The 19185-nt window shown below is 27.7% G+C and overlaps 4 protein-coding genes across 4 annotated transcripts; 3 read left to right on the forward strand and 1 right to left on the reverse strand.

The window, feature by feature from the left end:
• Window positions 1-2441: 2441 nt before the first annotated feature.
• On the forward strand, window positions 2442-3857 carry LOC111419727 (uncharacterized protein F13E9.13, mitochondrial). The gene is made up of 6 exons (XM_023052587.2): window positions 2442-2550; window positions 2602-2776; window positions 2836-2918; window positions 2965-3105; window positions 3149-3348; window positions 3506-3857. Exons 2-6 carry the CDS (start codon window positions 2704-2706, stop codon window positions 3807-3809), a joined length of 801 nt encoding a protein of 266 aa, XP_022908355.2. The 5' UTR covers window positions 2442-2550; window positions 2602-2703; the 3' UTR covers window positions 3810-3857.
• On the reverse strand, window positions 3846-9527 carry LOC111419726 (signal sequence receptor subunit 1 l(1)G0320). Its single transcript, XM_023052586.2, has 4 exons — window positions 9314-9527; window positions 8988-9176; window positions 4311-4826; window positions 3846-4242 (listed from the first exon to the last, which is right to left on the reverse strand). The coding sequence occupies exons 1-4, from the start codon at window positions 9375-9377 to the stop codon at window positions 4163-4165; spliced, it is 849 nt and encodes a 282-aa protein (XP_022908354.1). The 5' UTR covers window positions 9378-9527; the 3' UTR covers window positions 3846-4162.
• A 198-nt stretch (window positions 9528-9725) lies between these two features.
• On the forward strand, window positions 9726-17877 carry LOC111419728 (alanyl-tRNA editing protein Aarsd1). Its single transcript, XM_023052589.2, has 6 exons — window positions 9726-9851; window positions 9911-10039; window positions 10095-10347; window positions 16930-17305; window positions 17360-17668; window positions 17716-17877. Exons 1-6 carry the CDS (start codon window positions 9813-9815, stop codon window positions 17831-17833), a joined length of 1224 nt encoding a protein of 407 aa, XP_022908357.2. The 5' UTR covers window positions 9726-9812; the 3' UTR covers window positions 17834-17877.
• An 18-nt stretch (window positions 17878-17895) lies between these two features.
• On the forward strand, window positions 17896-18931 carry LOC111419725 (dnaJ homolog subfamily C member 17). Its single transcript, XM_023052585.2, has 2 exons — window positions 17896-18032; window positions 18097-18931. The coding sequence occupies exons 1-2, from the start codon at window positions 17964-17966 to the stop codon at window positions 18880-18882; spliced, it is 855 nt and encodes a 284-aa protein (XP_022908353.2). The 5' UTR covers window positions 17896-17963; the 3' UTR covers window positions 18883-18931.
• Window positions 18932-19185: the final 254 nt, after the last annotated feature.

Here is a 19185-nt window from a genome sequence, read left to right on the forward strand (position 1 = left end):
ATTGACGTATCTAAGACTAAAAGTGCAAGAGAGCAATATTGTTAACAATAAAATTTGCAACCATTTTTGTTATAAAAGTTTTCTTATAGCAAGCTCCGATTCGCAAGTGTTACCTTTAATAACTTGAAAGAGCAACAAATACATAAAATTTTCGTATCTATCTTGATATTGACGTATCTAAGAACAAAAGTGCAAGAGAGCAATATTGTTAACAATAAAATTTGCAACCATTTTTGTTATAAAAGTTTTCTTATAGCAAGCTCCGATTCCCAAGTGTTACCTTTAATAATTTGAAAAAGCAACAAATTCATCAAATTTTCATATTTTCGTCCCTTTCTCGATATTGATGCATTTAAGAGGTAAAGTACAAGAGAGCAATAGTGTTAACAATAAAATTTGCTACAACTTTTGTGCTAAAAGTTTTTTTGTAACATACTTTGATTCCCAAGTGTTACCTTTAATAACTTGAAAGAGCAACAACTTCATAAAATTTTCATATTTTCGTATCTATCTCGATATTGACGTATCTAAGACTAAAGGTGCAAGAGAGCAATATTGTTAACAATAAAATTTGCTACAACTTTTGTTATAAAAGTTTTCTTATAGCAAGCTCCGATTCTCAAGTTACCTTTAATAACTTGATAAGGCAACAAATTCATAAGATTTTCATATTTTCGTACTTTTCTCGATATTGACGCATTTAAGACCTAAAGTACAAGAGAGCAATATTGTTAACAATAAAATTTGCTACAACTTTTGTGCTAAAAGTTTTTTTGTAACATGCTTTGATACTCAAGTGTTACCTTTAATAACTTGAAGTCACAACAAATTTATAAAATTTTCATATTTTCGTATCTATCTCAATATTGACGTATCTAAGAGCAAAAGTGTAAGAGAGCAATATTGTTAACAATAAAATTTGCAACAATTTTTGTTATAAAAGTTTTCTTATAGCAAGCTCCGATTGTCAAGTGTTACCTTTAATAACTTGAAAGCGCAACAAATTCATACAATTTTCATATTTTCGTATCTATCTCAATATTGACGTATCTAAGACTAAAAGTACAAGAGAGCAATATTGTTAGCAATAAAATTTGCAACAATTTTTGTTATAAAAGTTTTCTTATAGCAAGCTCCGATTCTCAAGTTACCTTTAATAACTTGAAAAAGCAACAAATTCATAAAATTTTCATATTTTCTTATCTATCTCGATATTCATTTATCTAAGAGCAAAAGTGCAAGAGAGCAATATTGTTAACAATAAAATTTGCAACAATTTTTGTTATTAAAGTTTTCTTATAGCAAGCTCCGATTCTCAAGTTACCTTTAATAATTTGAAAAAGCAACAAATTCATAAAATTTTCATATTTTCTTATCTATCTCGATATTCATTTATCTAAGAGCAAAAGTGCAAGAGAGCAATATTGTTAACAATAAAATTTGCAACAATTTTTGTTATAAAAGTTTTCTTATAGCAAGCTCCGATTGTCAAGTGTTACCTTTAATAACTTGAAAGAGCAACAAATTCATAAAATTTTCATATTTTCGTATCTATCTCAATATTGACGTATCTAACAGCAAAAGTGCAAGAGAGCAATATTGTTAACAATAAAATTTGCAACAATTTTTGTTATAAAAGTTTTCTTATAGCAAGCTCTGATTCTCAAGTTACCTTTAATAACTTGAAAAAGCAACAAATTCATAAAATTTTCATATTTTCTTATATATCTCGATATTCATTTATCTAAGAGCAAAAGTGCAAGAGAGCAATATTGTTAACAATAAAATTTGCAATAATTTTTGTTATAAAAGATTTCTTATAGCATGCTCCGATTCGCAAGTGTTACCTTTAATAACTTGAAAAAGCAACAAATTCATCAAATTTTCATATTTTTGTATTTTTCTGGATATTGACGCATCTAAGAGCAACACCGAAAAACAATAACCTTAATCAAACCTTCAACAAGGTAACTTTGTAAGGGTCTTCAGGTGTACGCGATTTTTTAAAAATACAACCTCCCGTGTGTAATTCATAACTTATATACAGGATATATTATTCTGAAGCAATTTTTAATAAAAATTTTTCGAAGATGTTGTAATAACCGAACGGGGCCGTATAATGTTCTGATGCAGAAGATATGGGACACCTGTATATACCGAACAACATTTTCTGACTTTGTATTTAAACCTACCGATTTTTTACTATTGATTCTACCGACATTTGGTCGGCATAGGTTGGTAACGCTGATACAAAGTTAAAAATGACTTTTATAAAGATTGAGGTTATGTCAAAATATGAAACGAACGGTATAACCCGCCACTTTTTAGTTTTATTTCTAACTTACTAATTACTTACATTTATCTATTAACGTTCTTTACAAGGCAAGTAGATAAGATTTGTATAATTAAAATTTAGGTTGGTACAGAGTAAAAAATGACTTGTAAAGATTGAGGTTATGTTTAAATTCGAGACGCGTGGAATAACCCGCAAGGTTTCAGTTTTATTTCTAATATTACTACTTACTTTTATCTCTTAATGTTCTTTACCGGGCAAGTAGAGACTTATATAATTATATTAGTAGTTAATAATTAAATATTTAGGAATTAATTAAAATAATTATTCAAATTTATGTTGGCACAAAGATAAAAAAAAATTACACCATCTAAAAATTCTGATAAAACATAAATCGTCTTTTCCTTGAAATGAACCGGTTCAAACGATTATTTAATAATAAAATTTCCACAATTGGAATGATTCATTTACGAGCCTTACCAGGTATTAGACACCCAATTTTTTCTTTCAATAATTATAATAAATTAATTAAAACAATCTAGGTACTCCTAAATACGACGGTTCGTTACAAAAAATCATTGATACGGCTTTAAAAGAAACCGAAATTTACCTCAAACACAACATTGTAAGTTAACAAATAAAAGATTCGTTGAATTAAATTAAATTTTTAGGATGGTCTCCTAATTGAAAACATGCACGATATTCCTTATGTACAATCAAAACGATTCAAACCTGAAACTGTGGCTGTAATGACTAGAATAACAACGGAAATTAAAAAGATTATTGGTCAAAATATACCTTGTGGAATACAAGTAAATAGATTTTTATCAGTTTTTGTTAAATTTTTTAAATAAGGTTTTAGCGTGTGGTAATAAAGAAGCATTAGCGATTGCTAAAGCGTGCCATTTAAGCTTTGTACGTGTCGAAGGATTCGTTTTTTCTCACGTAGCTGATGAAGGTTTTACTGATGCATGTGCTGGGGAAATATTAAGATATCGAAAGGAAATTGATGCGGAAAATGTGTTAATTTTTAGTGATATTAAAAAGAAACACAGGTATAAATGATACGAATTTGACATAATTGGAATTTTTTCTAACCTAACTTTTGCAAACATAACCTCAATTTTAGAGAAGGATCAATAATTACTAATTTTAAAAGATTTCTTTCCACCAACTGAAGCGTTTATTATTATATTTTTAATTCATTTTCAGCTCACATTCAATAACTTCTGATGTTTCATTAATTGAAACAGCGAAAGCAGCTGAATTTTTCCTATCAGACGGTGTAATTTTAACTGGAACATCAACAGGAGCCCCCGCCGATAAAATAGAGTTAGATCACCTCAAAGATAATTTAAAAATCCCCGTTTTAATTGGTTCTGGAATTACTGATGCGAATTTTCATGAATATAAAAGAGCTGATGGAGTAATTGTTGGTTCATATTATAAAAAGGATGGATTATGGTTCAATGAAATTGATGAGGAACGATTAAAAAGGTTTTGTTTGAGTTTATAAAGGATGTTTTATAAGCATAAAAATGATTAAAAGAAATTTTTACGAAAACCGTTTTTTATTAGAAGACTGATGAATGTATAAAATGACAATGATGATTTTTTGTGCATAATATATACACATTGCATCCACTCATTAACTAATTTTTAACCAGTAAATCACAACTTTGTATATGAAAGAAATAGAAAAATACAATTTTAAATGAATAATTTTCTTAATAAAGTATGTCTTAAAAACGGAAACTCATTAAGCTTACTATTACGAAGAAAAACAACAAGCATGAGGGATCTTTAATAAATTACAAAAGAAAAAAATTGTAAAAAAAAAACAAACTTTAAAAATTTTAATTTCAGTCACTATTCCGAACCGGTATTACGTTTAACTTTACGCTGTCTTGGACTTTGTTTGGGTGTCTTTGGAGATTTTTGTTGTTTACCTACAACAAAAAAAAAAATTAAATATTAAAAATCCATTAAAAAAACCATATCAAAAATAAAAACTCACTATTTGTTAAAGCTTGTTTTGGTACCCATTCGTAATCAACGTTATTTGGGTTACTAGTTCCAGTTTCAACAGGTGCTTTCCGACCCGTGCGTTTACGCCCGACTGATAACAAAGTTTGTTGTCCAATAACCAAAAGCAAAACAACGCCGGCGGCCAAAAACACATACAAAAAGAAAGTTTCGCCATCGAGTCCCTCCTCCAATTCGATAATTTGCACGGTTTCATTAAAAACGGCCTCTTGGAAAGCAGCCCCAAATTCGTCGCGATAATTTAAGTTAATACTCAAACCAAAAGGACGTCCAGCAAAACTTTCCGATGGCTCAAAACTGTACGCTAATGTCGCCTCTTGGCTTGGTTTAACTTCTCTGTTGTAATGAATCGCCGAGAAATTTTGGATGTAATAATTAAAATCCATCGGGTATCGGAACGATGCGTCAATCGTTTCTAAAATGAAACTTTGTTGGCCTTTATTTTTAAAGCCAACTAAGAATTCTACGGGGATTCCAGCTGGAAGATCTATTGATAACAAAATAAATAAAATTAATATGTCAATTAAAAATGTATACCACAATTCAAGAATCATCATGTCGCTTTACTTATTGGTTCTTGAATGCTAGATACTGTTGGCAAAAGACTAATTATTGCTTCCAGAACGCTAAACACTGCTGTTAAAAGTTTTGACGTACTTGGACAGGCGGAATACTGCCTCCAAGACCACTTATTGCTTTCAAAGACTTTAATAATTATTTGGAAAAGAGATATGCTTTCCAAAAAGTTACCTACCGTTTCCAGAATGTTAAATACTGCTGGAAAAGATTAATAACTGCTTGGAAAGAAGAGATATGCTTCCCAAAAAGTTACCTACGGCTTCCAAAATGGTAGATACTGGTGGAAAAGATTACAATCTGCTTGGAGAAGACTAAATACTGCTGGGAGAAATTATTATCTGCTTGGAAAGACAAGATACTGGTTTGAAAAGACTATTAATTGCTTTCAGAATGCTAAATATTGTTGAAAAGACTAATTATTACTATTAAAAGATTAAGTACTGCTAGTAAAGGACTAAAAACTGCTTGGAAAGAGGAAATACTATTTCAAAAAGTTACCTACTGCTTCTAAAATGCTAGATACTGCAGAAAAAGACCATAAGTTACTTGGAAAAGACTAGATACTGTTTTCAAAATAATACCTATTGTTTCCAGAACGCTAAACACTGCTCTTAAAGGTTTTGACCTACTTGGACAGGCGGAATACTGCTTCCACGACTACTTATTGCTTTCAAAGACTTTAATAATTATTTGGAAAAGAGATATGCTTTCCAAAAAACTACTTACTTCTTCCAGAATGTTAGATACTGCCGGAAAAGACTAATAACTGTTTGGAAAGAAGAGATATGCTCTCCAAAATAGGCACCTACTGCTTCTAAAATGCTAGATACTGGTGGAAAAGATTACAATATGCTTGGAGAAGACTAGATAATGCTAACAAGCAACTACAAACTCATTGGAAAGACGAGATACTGCTTCCATAAGACTACTTACTGTTTTCGGAGTGCTATATACTATTAGAATAAACTACAACCTGCTTGGAGGAAACTAAATACTGCTGGGAGAAACTATTATCTGCTTGGAAAGACAAGATACTGGTTTCAAAAGACTATTAATTGCTTTGCGTTGTGGGAAAGACTACTAATTGCTTGGAGAAAGCTAGATATTGTTGGGAAAAGACTAATCGTTGCTATCAGAAGATTAAATACTGCCAGTAAAAGACTAAAAACTGCCTGGAAGAAGGAAATACTATTTCAAAAAATTACCTACTACTTCTAAAATGCTAGATACTGCAGAAAAAGGCCATAAGTTACTTGGAAAAGACTAGATACTATTTTCAAAATAATACCTATTGCTTCCAGAACGCTAAACACTGCTCTTAAAGGTTTTGACCTACTTGGACAGGCGGAATACTGCTTCCAAGACTACTTATTGCTTTCAAAGACTTTAATAATTGTTTGGAAAAGAGATATGCTTTCCAAAAAACTACTTACTGCTTCTAGAATGTTAGATACTGCCGGAAAAGACTAATAACTGTTTGGAAAGAAGAGATATGCTCTCCAAAATAGGCACCTACTGCTTCTAAAATGCTAGATACTGGTGGAAAAGATTACAATCTGCTTGGAGAAGAGTAGATAGTGCTAACAAGCAACTACAAACTCATTGGAAAGACGAGATACTGCTTCCATAAGACTGCTTACTGCTTTCAGAGCGCTATATACCATTAGAAAAGATTACGACCTGCTTGGAGAAGACTAAATAGTGCTGGGAGAAACTATTATCTATATTAATTGCATTCAGAATGTTAAATATTGTTGGAAAGACTACTAATTGCTTGGAGAAAGCTAGATATTGTTGGCAAAAGACTAATTATTGCTATCAGAAGATTAAGTACTGTTAGTAAAAGACTAAAAACTCCTTGGAAAGAGAAAATACTATTTCAAAAAGTTACCTGCTACTTCTAAAATGCTAGATACTGCAGAAAAAGACCATAACTTACTTGGAAAAGACTAGATACTGTTTTCAAAATAATACCTATTGCTTCCAGAACGCTAAACACTGCTCTTAAAGGTTTTGACCTACTAGGATAGGCGGAATACTGGTTTCACGACTACTTATTGCTTTCAAAGACTGTAATAATTGTTTGGAAAAGAGATATGCTTTCCATAAAACTACCTACTGCTTCCAGAATGTTAGATACTGCTGGAAAAGACTAATAACTGCTTGGAAAAAAGATATGCTCTCCAAAATAGGTACCTACTGCTTCCAAAATGCTACATATTGATGGAAATGATTACAATCTGCTTGGAGAAGACTAGATAATGCTAACAAACAACTACAAACTGATTGGAAAGACGAGATACTGCTTCCATAAGACTGCTTACTGCTTTCAGAGCGCTATATACCATTACAAAAGATTACGACCTGCTTGGAGAAGACTAAATAGTGCTGGGAGAAACTATTATCTGCTTGGAAAGACAAGATGCTGGTTTAAAAAGACTATTAATTGCTTTCAGAATGTTAAATATTGTTGGAAAGATTACTAATTGCTTGGAGAAAGCTAGATATTGTTGGGAAAAGACTAATTGTTGCTATCAGAAGATTAAGTACTGCTAGTAAAAGACTAAAAACTCCTTGGAAAGAGAAAATACTATTTCAAAAAGTTACCTGCTGCTTCTAAAATGCTAGATACTGCAGAAAAAGATCACAACTTACTTGCTATTGTTGCAAAGACTACTAATTGCTTGGAGAAAGCTAGATATTGTTGACAAAGACTATTTATTGCTTGCAGAAAATTATATACCGCTGCCAAAACACTACTAAGTGCTTGCAAATTACAATACTACTGGCTGAAGACTATTTACTAAAACTATTTTTTTGTTGAGTGATATCTTTTGCATCCCTTCCATTACAGATTTAAAAATTACTGCTACAACACTCGATTCTTTGTCACCTAGATGCGACATATCTTTTTAGAAGGGTGCTGGGCTCCCCTCTTTAAACATTACATTCGTATCTACCTAATTTACTGATTTATTTCAGAATTTTGTGTAGAAATTCCACTTTGATTTAGGTTAATTAACATTTCAACCAGTGCGAATTTCTCAAATGTCGGGTTGGGCATGGAGCAGAGGGTGGATCTCCCTCTTTCTAGTTCTAGGTCTAGTGTTAGTACTAGTTTTACAGTAACACTCTAAACACTATCACTAGAACTAACAAAAGACCTAGAACTAGAATTATCCGGATTTAGCCGTCTTGAGAGACTTGCCGCTAAATCCGCACGTTTCTAGTTCTAGGTCTAGTGTTAGTTCTACTTTTAAATGCTTTTTAGTATTAGATGGTGGTGTATTTTTATTGAAAGAAAAGTGAATCTATCACAGGTCTGCTGTCTCTTAAGACAGCTAAACCTGAATGTTTCTAATTCTAGATCAAATGTTAGTTTCATGTTGCATATTTTTATTGCACTAAAACTAGAACTAACACTAGACCTGGAAATAGAAACATTTGGGTTTAGCCATGCGTCTTCAGACCCGATACTTTCTAGTTCTAGGTCTAGTGTTACTTCTAGTTTTACACTAGCACTATGACTAGAACTAGCACAAGACCTAGAACAAGAATTATTCGAGTTTAGCACCCTTGAGAGACGAGCGACTAAATCCGAATGTTTATAGTTTTCGGCCTAGTGTTAGTTTTAGTAATAAGACAGAGTCTTTTGACACACAGTCTATCTAACGGCAGGTAGTCAGTCGTTATGCATCGAAAACCTAAGAAAAACAAAGGGTGTTTCATCCGTAAATATACGTTGTAATCTCACCTAGATTAATGAAAATAACTTTACTTTTAAGTTTATCAGATTGATTTTGTGCGTGGTTATAAAATAAACGATTGGTAAGTTAGGTGTTGAGCGATTTAATAGGAAAATGCATGGTTAAAGTTGCTTGTGACGTCACAAAACGTGACGTCACAGCGAAACTTTAATGTAATTTTTCGGTAAGTTAACGAAACTTTACGCGCTTTCTTTTTATTTTTAACGTGTTTTTTGTGTCATTTGATTGATTAAAAAAAATTGGCGATTTAAGCCACATGATGATTCTTAAACTTTTACATAAATTTGATAAAAATTATTTACCCATTTGAGTTGAACCAGTTGAAACAGGCCGAACGAATAATAAAGTTGTGTCAGCATCTGGCGAAGCTTTACTTTTCACTTCTTCCTCTTCATCTTCAGTTTCAGCTACAGGTTCAATATCAGCTTCGCCTTCAACCTCAGCTTCATCTTCTAAAGGATCTTCATCAGCATATGACATCAATTTATAACCTGAATAAATCATCGAAAAGAAAGCAATTATATAAAAATACATAAAACAGAACGTTTGGTTTAATTTAAATAAGAAATAAAATGATTGCCACGTATTTTTTTTTTTTTAATCTCACTTAAATAATGGGGTTACTTACCATTATCGAATGTGAATATAACCGCTGGAAGAACCAAAAGGGCAAACAAGAAAAAGTTTTTCATTTTAACAAAGTTTTGTGTTAAATAAAAACGAGTTATGTGTAACGGAATATGATTACAAAGGCCGAATGAACGATCACTAGCGTACGGTTTTTAGTAGATTTCTGCCAGTCTGGTGATACGTGGAACTTTTGGGGTACACATGGCATCCCCACCTCGATTACGTCAAAATGAAAGCTACCAAAAGTACGATTTACACTATATAATTTATCGGAAAATCATTTATTAAACAATAAATTAAATTAAAAAATAATAATTTAATCTTTTAGCACATTTTTTTGTGATTTATAATTAAAATTATTTATGTATCAATTTAATTTTTTTAATTATAAAATTTTAATTGGTGTAAATTTTACTTAACCTAAAAACTAAAAAAATTAACCTAAAATTTGATTTCTAAAGTCACCTGTTTATTATATATTGAAATATTATTAAAACATGGTTTTTAAATGCCAAGAAGATAGTTTTTTGAAAGAGGTACGATTTTATCACCTTTATATATATAAACTTTTAAATAACTTAATCAAATTTAAAAGTTTACCACAACTGTAATTGATTGTACGAAAGCGAAATTTTCAACGGTAATAAATGGCAAAAAGGAAAAAATTGATGGATTTGAAATAGTGTGTGAAGATACGATTTTATTTCCTGAAGGAGGTGGACAAGTACGATTTAAAACTTATTAATCGTTAATAAAATAATCTTTTACATCATTTTTAGCCATCCGATCAAGGATTTTTAAACAACGTTCAAGTGTATCAAGTAAATAGACGTGGTGATAAAGCCGTACATTATACAAAAAACGAATTATCAATAGGTGAATCAGTTAAACAAATCGTCGATTGGAAACGACGTTTAGATCATATGCAACAACATTCTGGGCAGCATTTACTCACAGCAATTATTGATAGGGAATTTAAATTTTCCACAGTATCTTGGTGGTTAGGGGAAGAAATTTCTCATATTGAACTGGGTAAAGTACCATTTTGTTTGAATTCTTGTTATAATAAATTGTTTGGAAAAATTCAAGAATCATGTGGCTTAAAAATCGACGATTTTTTTTTTAATCTATGTGAAATGACCCAAAAATACTAGATATAAAAGATTTTTTGATATTAAATGCCAACTTTGACCGTTTAAAAGTCAAAAATACTAGATATAAAAGATTTTTTGATATTAAAATGTATAGAAGTGTCAAATTTGACAGTTTAAAGTAAAAAATTTTAAAGGAATAAGATTTTCTGATTATAAAATTTGAAAATATGTCATACTTGACAGTTTAAATGTCCAAAGTTCTAAATGTAACAAATTTTTTGGTACTAAATTCCAACTTTGACAGTTTAAATGTCAAAAATACTACATATAAAAGATTTTTTGATATTAAAATGTATAGAAGTGTCAAATTTGACAGTTTAAAGTAAAAAATTTTAAAGGAATAAGATTTTCTGATTATAAAATTTGAAAATATGTCATACTTGACAGTTTAAATGTCCAAAGTTCTAAATGTAACAAATTTTTTGGTACTAAATTCCAACTTTGACAGTTTAAATGTCAAAAATACTACATATAAAAGATTTTTTGATATTAAAATGTATAGAAGTGTCAAATTTGACAGTTTAAAGTAAAAAATTTTAAAGGAATAAGATTTTCTGATTATAAAATTTGAAAATATGTCATACTTGACAGTTTAAATGTCCAAAGTTCTAAATGTAACAAATTTTTTGGTACTAAATTCCAACTTTGACAGTTTAAATGTCAAAAATACTACATATAAAAGATTTTTTGATATTAAAATGTATAGAAGTGTCAAATTTGACAGTTTAAAGTAAAAAATGTTAAAGGAATAAGATTTTCTGATTATGAAATTTGAAAATATGTCATATCTGACAGTTTAAAACACAAAAGTTGTGGAAATAATAAGCATTTTTGATATTAAAATGTCAAATTTGATAGTTTAAATGTCAAAAATATTAGAAATAAAAGATTTCCTGATATCAAAATATGTAGAAATGTCAAATTTGACAGTTTTAATATCGAAAATACTAGATATAAAAGATTTCTTGACATTAAAATGTATACAAATGTCAAATTTGACAGTTTAATGTCAAAAATGTTAAAAAAAAAAAATTTTCTGATTATAATATTCGAAATTATGTCATACTTGACAGTTTAAATGTCCAAAGTTCTGGATATAACAAATTTTTTGATATTAAAATGCCAACTTTGACAGTTTAAATGTCAAAAATACTAGATATAAAAGATTTTTTGATATTAAAATGTATAGAAGTGTCAAATTTGACAGTTTAATGTAAAAAATGTTAAAGGAATAAGATTTTGTGATTATAAAATTTGAAAATATGTCATATCTGACAGTTTAAAACACAAAAGTTGTGGAAATAATAAACTTTTTTGATATTAAAATGTCAAATTTGATAGTTTAAATGTCAAAAATGTTAGAAATAAAAGATTTCCTGATATCAAAATATGTAGAAATGTCAAATTTGACAGTTTCAATATCGAAAATACTAGATATAAAAGATTTCTTGACATTAAAATGTATACAAGTGTCAAATTTGAGAGTTTAATGTCAAAAATGTTAAAGGAAAAAGATTTTCTGATTATAATATTCGAAATTATGTCATACTTGACAGTTTAAATGTCCAACGTTCTGGATATAACAAATTTTTTGATATTGAAATGCCAACTTTGACAGTTTAAATGTCAAAAATACTAGATATAAAAGATTTTTTGATATTAAAATGTATAGAAGTGTCAAATTTGACAGTTTAATGTAAAAAATGTTAAAGGAATAAGATTTTGTGATTATAAAATTTGAAAATATGTCATATCTGACAGTTTAAAACACAAAAGTTGTGGAAATAATAAACTTTTTTGATATTAAAATGTCAAATTTGATAGTTTAAATGTCAAAAATGTTAGAAATAAAAGATTTCCTGATATCAAAATATGTAGAAATGTCAAATTTGACAGTTTCAATATCGAAAATACTAGATATAAAAGATTTCTTGACATTAAAATGTATACAAGTGTCAAATTTGACAGTTTAATGTCAAAAATGTTAAAGAAAAAAGATTTTCTGATTATAAAATTTGAAATTATGTCATACTTGACAGTTTAAATGTCCAACGTTCTGGATATAACAAATTTTTTGATATTGAAATGCCAACTTTGACAGTTTAAATGTCAAAAATACTAGCTATAAAAGATTTCTTGATATTAAAATGTATAGAAGTGTCAAATTTGACAGTTTAAAGTGAAAAATGTTAAAGAAATAAGATTTTCTGATTATAAAATTTGAAAATATGTCATATCTGACAGTTTAAATGTCCAAAGTTCTGGATATAACAAATTTTTTTGGTATTAAAATGCCAACTTTGACAGTTTAAATGTCAAAAATGCTAGTAATAAAAGATTTCTTTATATCAAAATATGTAGAAATGTCAAATTTGACAGTTTCAATATCGAAAATACTAGATATAAAAGATTTCTTGATATTAAAATGTATAGAAGTGTCAAATTTGACAGTTTAAAGTAAAAAATGTTAAAGAAATAAGATTTTCTGATTATAAAATTTGAAAATATGTCATATCTGACAGTTTAAATGTCCAAAGTTCTGGATATAACAAATTTTTTTTTGTATTAAAATGCCAACTTTGACAGTTTAAATGTCAAAAATACTAGATATAAAAGATTTTTTTGATATTAAAATGTATAGAAATGTCAAATTTGACAGTTTAAAGTAAAAAATGTTAAAGGAATAAGATTTTCTGATTATAAAATTTGAAAATATGTCATATCTGACAGGTTAAAACACAAAAGTTGTAGAAATAATATATTTTTTGATATTAAAATGTCAAATTTGATAGTTTAAATGTCAAAAATGCTAGAAATAAAAGATTTCCTGATACCAAAATATATAGAAATGTCAAATTTGACAGTTTCAATATCGAAAATACTAGATATAAAAGATTTCTTGACATTAAAATGTCTACAAGTGTCAAATTTGACAGTTTAATGTCAAAAATGTTAAAGGAAAAAGATTTTCTGATTATAAAATTTGAAATTATGTCATACTTGACAGTATAAATGTCCAAAGTTCTGAATGTAACAAATTTTTTGATATTAAAATGCCAACTTTGACAGTTTAAATGTCAAAAATACTAGATATAAAAGATTTTTTGATATTAAAATGTATAGAAGTGTCAAATTTGACAGTTTAAAGTAAAAAATGTTAAAGGAATAAGATTTTCTGATTATAAAATTTGAAAATATGTCATATCTGACAGTTTAAAGCACAGAAGTTGTGGAAATAATAAATTTTTTTTGTATTAAAATGTCAAATATGATAGTTTAAATGTCAAAAATGCTAGAAATAAAAGATTTCTTGATATCAAAATATGTAGATATGTCAAATTTGACAGTTTCAATATCGAAAATACTAGATACAAAAGATTTCTTGACATTAAAATGTCTACAAGTGTCAAATTTGAGAGTTTAATGTCAAAAATGTTAAAGGAAAAAGATTTTCTGATTATAATATTCGAAATTATGTCATACTTGACAGTTTAAATGTCCAACGTTCTGGATATAACAAATTTTTTGATATTGAAATGCCAACTTTGACAGTTTAAATGTCAAAAATACTAGATATAAAAGATTTCTTGATATTAAAATGTATAGAAGTGTCAAATTTGACAGTTTAAAGTGAAAAATGTTAAAGAAATAAGATTTTCTGATTATAAAATTTGAAAATATGTCATATCTGACAGTTTAAATGTCCAAAGTTCTGGATATAACAAATTTTTTTGGTATTAAAATGCCAACTTTGACAGTTTAAATGTCAAAAATGCTAGATATAAAAGATTTCTTTATATCAAAATATGTAGAAATGTCAAATTTGACAGTTTCAAAATCGAAAATACTAGATATAAAAGATTTCTTGATATTAAAATGTATAGAAGTGTCAAATTTGACAGTTTAAAGTAAAAAATGTTAAAGAAATAAGATTTTCTGATTATAAAATTTGAAAATATGTCATATCTGACAGTTTAAATGTCCAATGTTCTAGATATAACAATTTTTTTTGGTATTAAAATGCCAACTTTGACAGTTTAAATGTCAAAAATACTAGCTATAACAGATTTCTTGATATTAAAATGTGTAGAAGTGTCAAATTTGACAATTTAAAGTAAAAAATGTTAAAGAAATAAGATTTTCTGATTATAAAATTTGAAAATATGTCATATCTGACAGTTTAAAACACAAAAGTTGTAGAAATAAAAAAATTTTTTGATATTAAAATGTCAAATTTGATAGTTTAAATGTCAAAAATGCTAGAAATAAAAGATTTCTTTATATCAAAATATGTAGAAATGTCAAATTTGACAGTTTCAATATCGAAAATACTAGATACAAAAGATTTTTTGATGTTGAAATGTCTACAAGTGTCAAATTTGACAGTTTCATGCCAAAAATGTTAAAGGAAAAAGATTTTCTGATTATAAAATTTGAAATTATGTCAGACTTGACAGTTTAAATGTCAAAAGTTCTGGATATAACAAATTTTTTGATATTAAAATGCTAACTTTGACAGTTTAAATGTCAAAAATACTAGATAATATAAAGATCTTTTGATATTAAAATGTATAGAAGTGTTAAATTTGACAGTTTAAAGTAAAAAATGTTAAAGGAATAAGATTTTCTGATTATAAAATTTGATAATATGTCATATCTGACAGTTTAAAACAGAAAAGATGTGAAAATAATAAATTTTTTTTGATATTAAAATGTCAAATTTGATAGAATAAATGTCAAAAATACAAGAATTTTTTAATATTAAAATGTTCTGAAATGTCAAATTTGACCGTTTAAATGTCAAAAGTTCTAGAAATAATAAATTTCTTGATATTAAAATGCCAAATTTGACAGTTTAAATGTCAAAAATATTGATATAAAAGATTTTTTGATATTAAAATGTCTAGAAGTGTCAAATTTTACAGTTTAAATGTCAAAAATTTTAAAGGAAAGAGATTTTATGATTTTAAAATTTGAAAATACAGTAAAATTCCTCTAACTTGAATCACTAAGGGAGCGGAAGAAATCTTCGAGTTAGAGAAAACACATTTAAACACATTTGAAGCCTAGTCAAACGCTTCAGCTTACGAAAATTATGCGACTTAGAGGATAATTCGAGATATAGAAGTTCGAGTTAGGGGAATTTCACTGTATGTCATACTTGAAAAGATTTTCTGATTATAAAATTTGAAAATGTGTCATATTTGACAGTTTAAATGTCCAAAGATTTGGAAATAATAAATTTCTTGATGTTGAAATGTCAAATTTGACAGATTAAATGTCAAAAATACAAGAAATAAAAGATTTTTTGATATTAAAATGTTCAGAAATGTCAAATTTGACAGTTTAAATGTCAAAAATATTGATATAAAAGATTTTTTGATATTAAAATGTCTAGAAGTGTCAAATTTGACAGTTTAAATTAAAAAATGTTAAAGAAATAAGATTTTCTGATTATGAAATTTGAAAATATGTCATATTTGACAGTTTAAATGTCAAAAGATTTGGAAATAATAAATTTCTTGATGTTAAAATGTCAAATTTGACAGATTAAATGTCAAAAATACAAAAAATAAAAGATTTTTTGATATTAAAATGTTCAGAAATGTCAAATTTAACAGTTTAAATGTCAAAAATACTAGATATAAAAGATTTTTTGATATTAAAATGTATAGAAATGTCAAATTTGACAGTGTAAAGTAAAAAATGTTAAAGAAATAAGATTTTCTGATTATAAAATTTGAAAATATGTCATATTTGACAGTTTAAATGTCAAAAGATTTGGAAATAATAAATTTGTTGATGTTAAAATGTCAAAAATGCTAGAAATTAAAGGTTTTATGATTTTAGCTTTTAAAGCTAAAAGAAAGCTTTTTAAAGCTGTCATTTCTGTTATATTTTATTTTTTGATTAGTCAGAACTGTGAAATAATGGCTTTATTATTCAATACTTGTCAAGTTATGCGAGTAATGCGTGTCATTACCCGTCAAAAATCAAATCTATAACGAATAGATAATTGAATAGTTGTAGATAAAAGATTTTTTGATATTAAAATATCTAGAAGTGTCAAATTTGACAGTTTAAAGTAAAAAATGTTAAAGCAATAAGATTTTCTGATTATAAAGTTTGAAAATATGTCATATTTGACAGTTTAAATGTCAAAAGATTTGGAAATAATAAATGTGTTGATGTTAAAATGTCAAAAATGCTTGAAATAAAAGATTTTATGATTTTAAAATTTGAAAATATGTCACACTTGACAGTTTAAAACACAAAAGTTCTGGAAATAATAAATTTTTTGATATTAAAATGTCAAATTTGACAGTTTAAATGTCAAAAATGCTAGGAATAAAAGATTTCTTGTATAGAAACGATTTCTTGATATTAACATGTCTACAAGTGTCAAATTACGTCTTAAACACTAGAAACAAGATTGTTTTTCTAACACAATTATTTTTAGATACCTCGTCGATTTCAAAAGAACAAATTGAAAAAGCAGAATACTTATGTAATGAATTAATAAGAGATGCTAAACCGGTTAATGTAGAATTGCTTAAACTTAACGAAAACACCGACGTAAATCAAATTAGAGCAAGGGGGTTACCAAAAGATCACGTCGGAGATGTTCGCATAATTACAATCGAGAATGTTGAAAGTAATATGTGCTGTGGGACTCATGTTTCGAATTTAGCGCAATTACAGGTTATTAAATTATTGAATGTTGAAAAAAGTTCGAGGAAAAATAACGTTTTGTTAAACTTTTTGGTTGGAAATCGCGTCCTTGAAAAGTTAGGTTCTTGTTTGGAACGAGAACAAAAATTGATAACGATTTTAAAGTGTGTAAACATCTTTTTTATGTTATTACAAAATTAGTTATTTAATTTTTATAGTAACGCGCCTAGTCAGCATTTTGATCTTGTTGAGAAATTGGTGAAAACTACCAAAATATTAAGTAAAAATCAGCAATCATTACTTAAAGATATAGCTGTTTATGAAGTAGAGAAATTGAAAGGATTGGATCAATTACCCAAATATTTTATGGTTCATCGTAAAGAAGGCGATTTTGATTTTATGAACCAATTCATTAAACTGATTAATTCCACCGATATTTTTTTGGTTTTATCGATTGGGGAGGAAAAAGGAAGTGGTAACATCGTTTTGTATGGAAAAGAAGATGTTATTGCTGATTTGGGGCCTAAGTACGTTGATTTATTAGTGATAACCTAAAATTAATCGCGTTTTGTAGGATCTGTCAAATTTTAAATGGAAAAGGCGCCGGGAAAGGAAACAAATATCAAGGAAAAGTTAATAATTTAGGAAATTTGCACTTAGTAGAAGATCTTTTGAAGTCATACTTTAAATAAAATATTTATAAATAATAAAGTAGTAATTAAAAGTTTTAAATGAGCTCCATCTATGTAATTTTTTTATAACCAAACTAAACATAACCTCAATACATAACCTTAAAAGTAATCGTTAAAAGTTTTTTTAATCATGGAATCGATAGAAAACGAAAATCTTTACAAAATCCTACAAATTTCTATTGATAGTTCAACATCTGATGTAAGTATTAAAAAGATTTGTTTTTAATTTGTTCTTCAGCGCAATTTTTTATTTATTTAACTAGATTAAAAAAGCCTATAGGAAAAAGGCATTAAAACTCCATCCTGATAAAAACCCTGATAACCCAGATGCAGCAAAAGAATTTCACAAGCTCTCAAAAATCTTAGAAATCCTAACAGATGAATCAGCAAGAAAGGCTTATGATCGTGTGTTAAAAGCACGACAAGAAGCCCAAATAAGACATCAAGCTTTAGATAGCAAAAGAAAGAAATTAAAAGAAGATTTAGATGCACGAGAACAATTCAAAAGTAACCAACAAAAACAAAAATCTGCTGAACAATTATTAAAAGAAGAAATTGAAAGATTACGAAAAGAAGGATCAAAACAAGTGGAAGAAGAAATAGCCCTCGTTACACAACAAATATTCAATGAAAGAAACAACCAAAATACAGATATTGAAAGAGAAGAAAGTGACAAATTTCGAATAAAAATTAAATGGAAAGCTAATAAAAATGATGATAAAAATGGGGGGTATAACGAGGAAATTTTAAGAAAAATTTTATTAAAATATGGTGATATAAACGTTTTGGTGATGTCTTCTAAAAAGAAAGGGAGTGCTTTAATCGAATATAAAACTAAACGAGCTGCCGAAATGGCTATTGATTTAGAAAAAGGTTTAATTGAGAATCCTTTAAATTTAGAATGGGTGAATCCGCCCATTTCAAGTACATCAAAAGGAACTACCATTAAAGACTCCGATTTTGAAAGTATCGTTTTAATGAAATTGAGACAAGCCGAAGAACGAAAAAAATTAATTGCGCAAATGATGGCTGAAGATAAAAATGATTAAATTATAAAAATAAATAAATTTTATATTAATAAAACAAACGTAAAAGCTATGTTTTCATTCGAATAGATTCTTGAAATTTGATATCAAAAAAATTATTTGTCAAATTTGACGTTTCTAAATTTTGACATAATAAAACTCAACCTAAATTTAAAACCTATTTTCTACTAATTTAATTAATAAAGTAATATAATTTAAACAATATAAAATAATTTCAATGCATGAAATCAATAAATTAAAGTTTTATTAGAAGTAATAAATAATAAAACTGACACGTGCAAGTGTGCTTTGAACACGCGAACACAA

The sequence above is a fragment of the Onthophagus taurus genome, chromosome 1 (assembly GCF_036711975.1).
Source record: "Onthophagus taurus isolate NC chromosome 1, IU_Otau_3.0, whole genome shotgun sequence".
NCBI classification, from domain to species: Eukaryota; Metazoa; Arthropoda; class Insecta; order Coleoptera; family Scarabaeidae; genus Onthophagus; species Onthophagus taurus.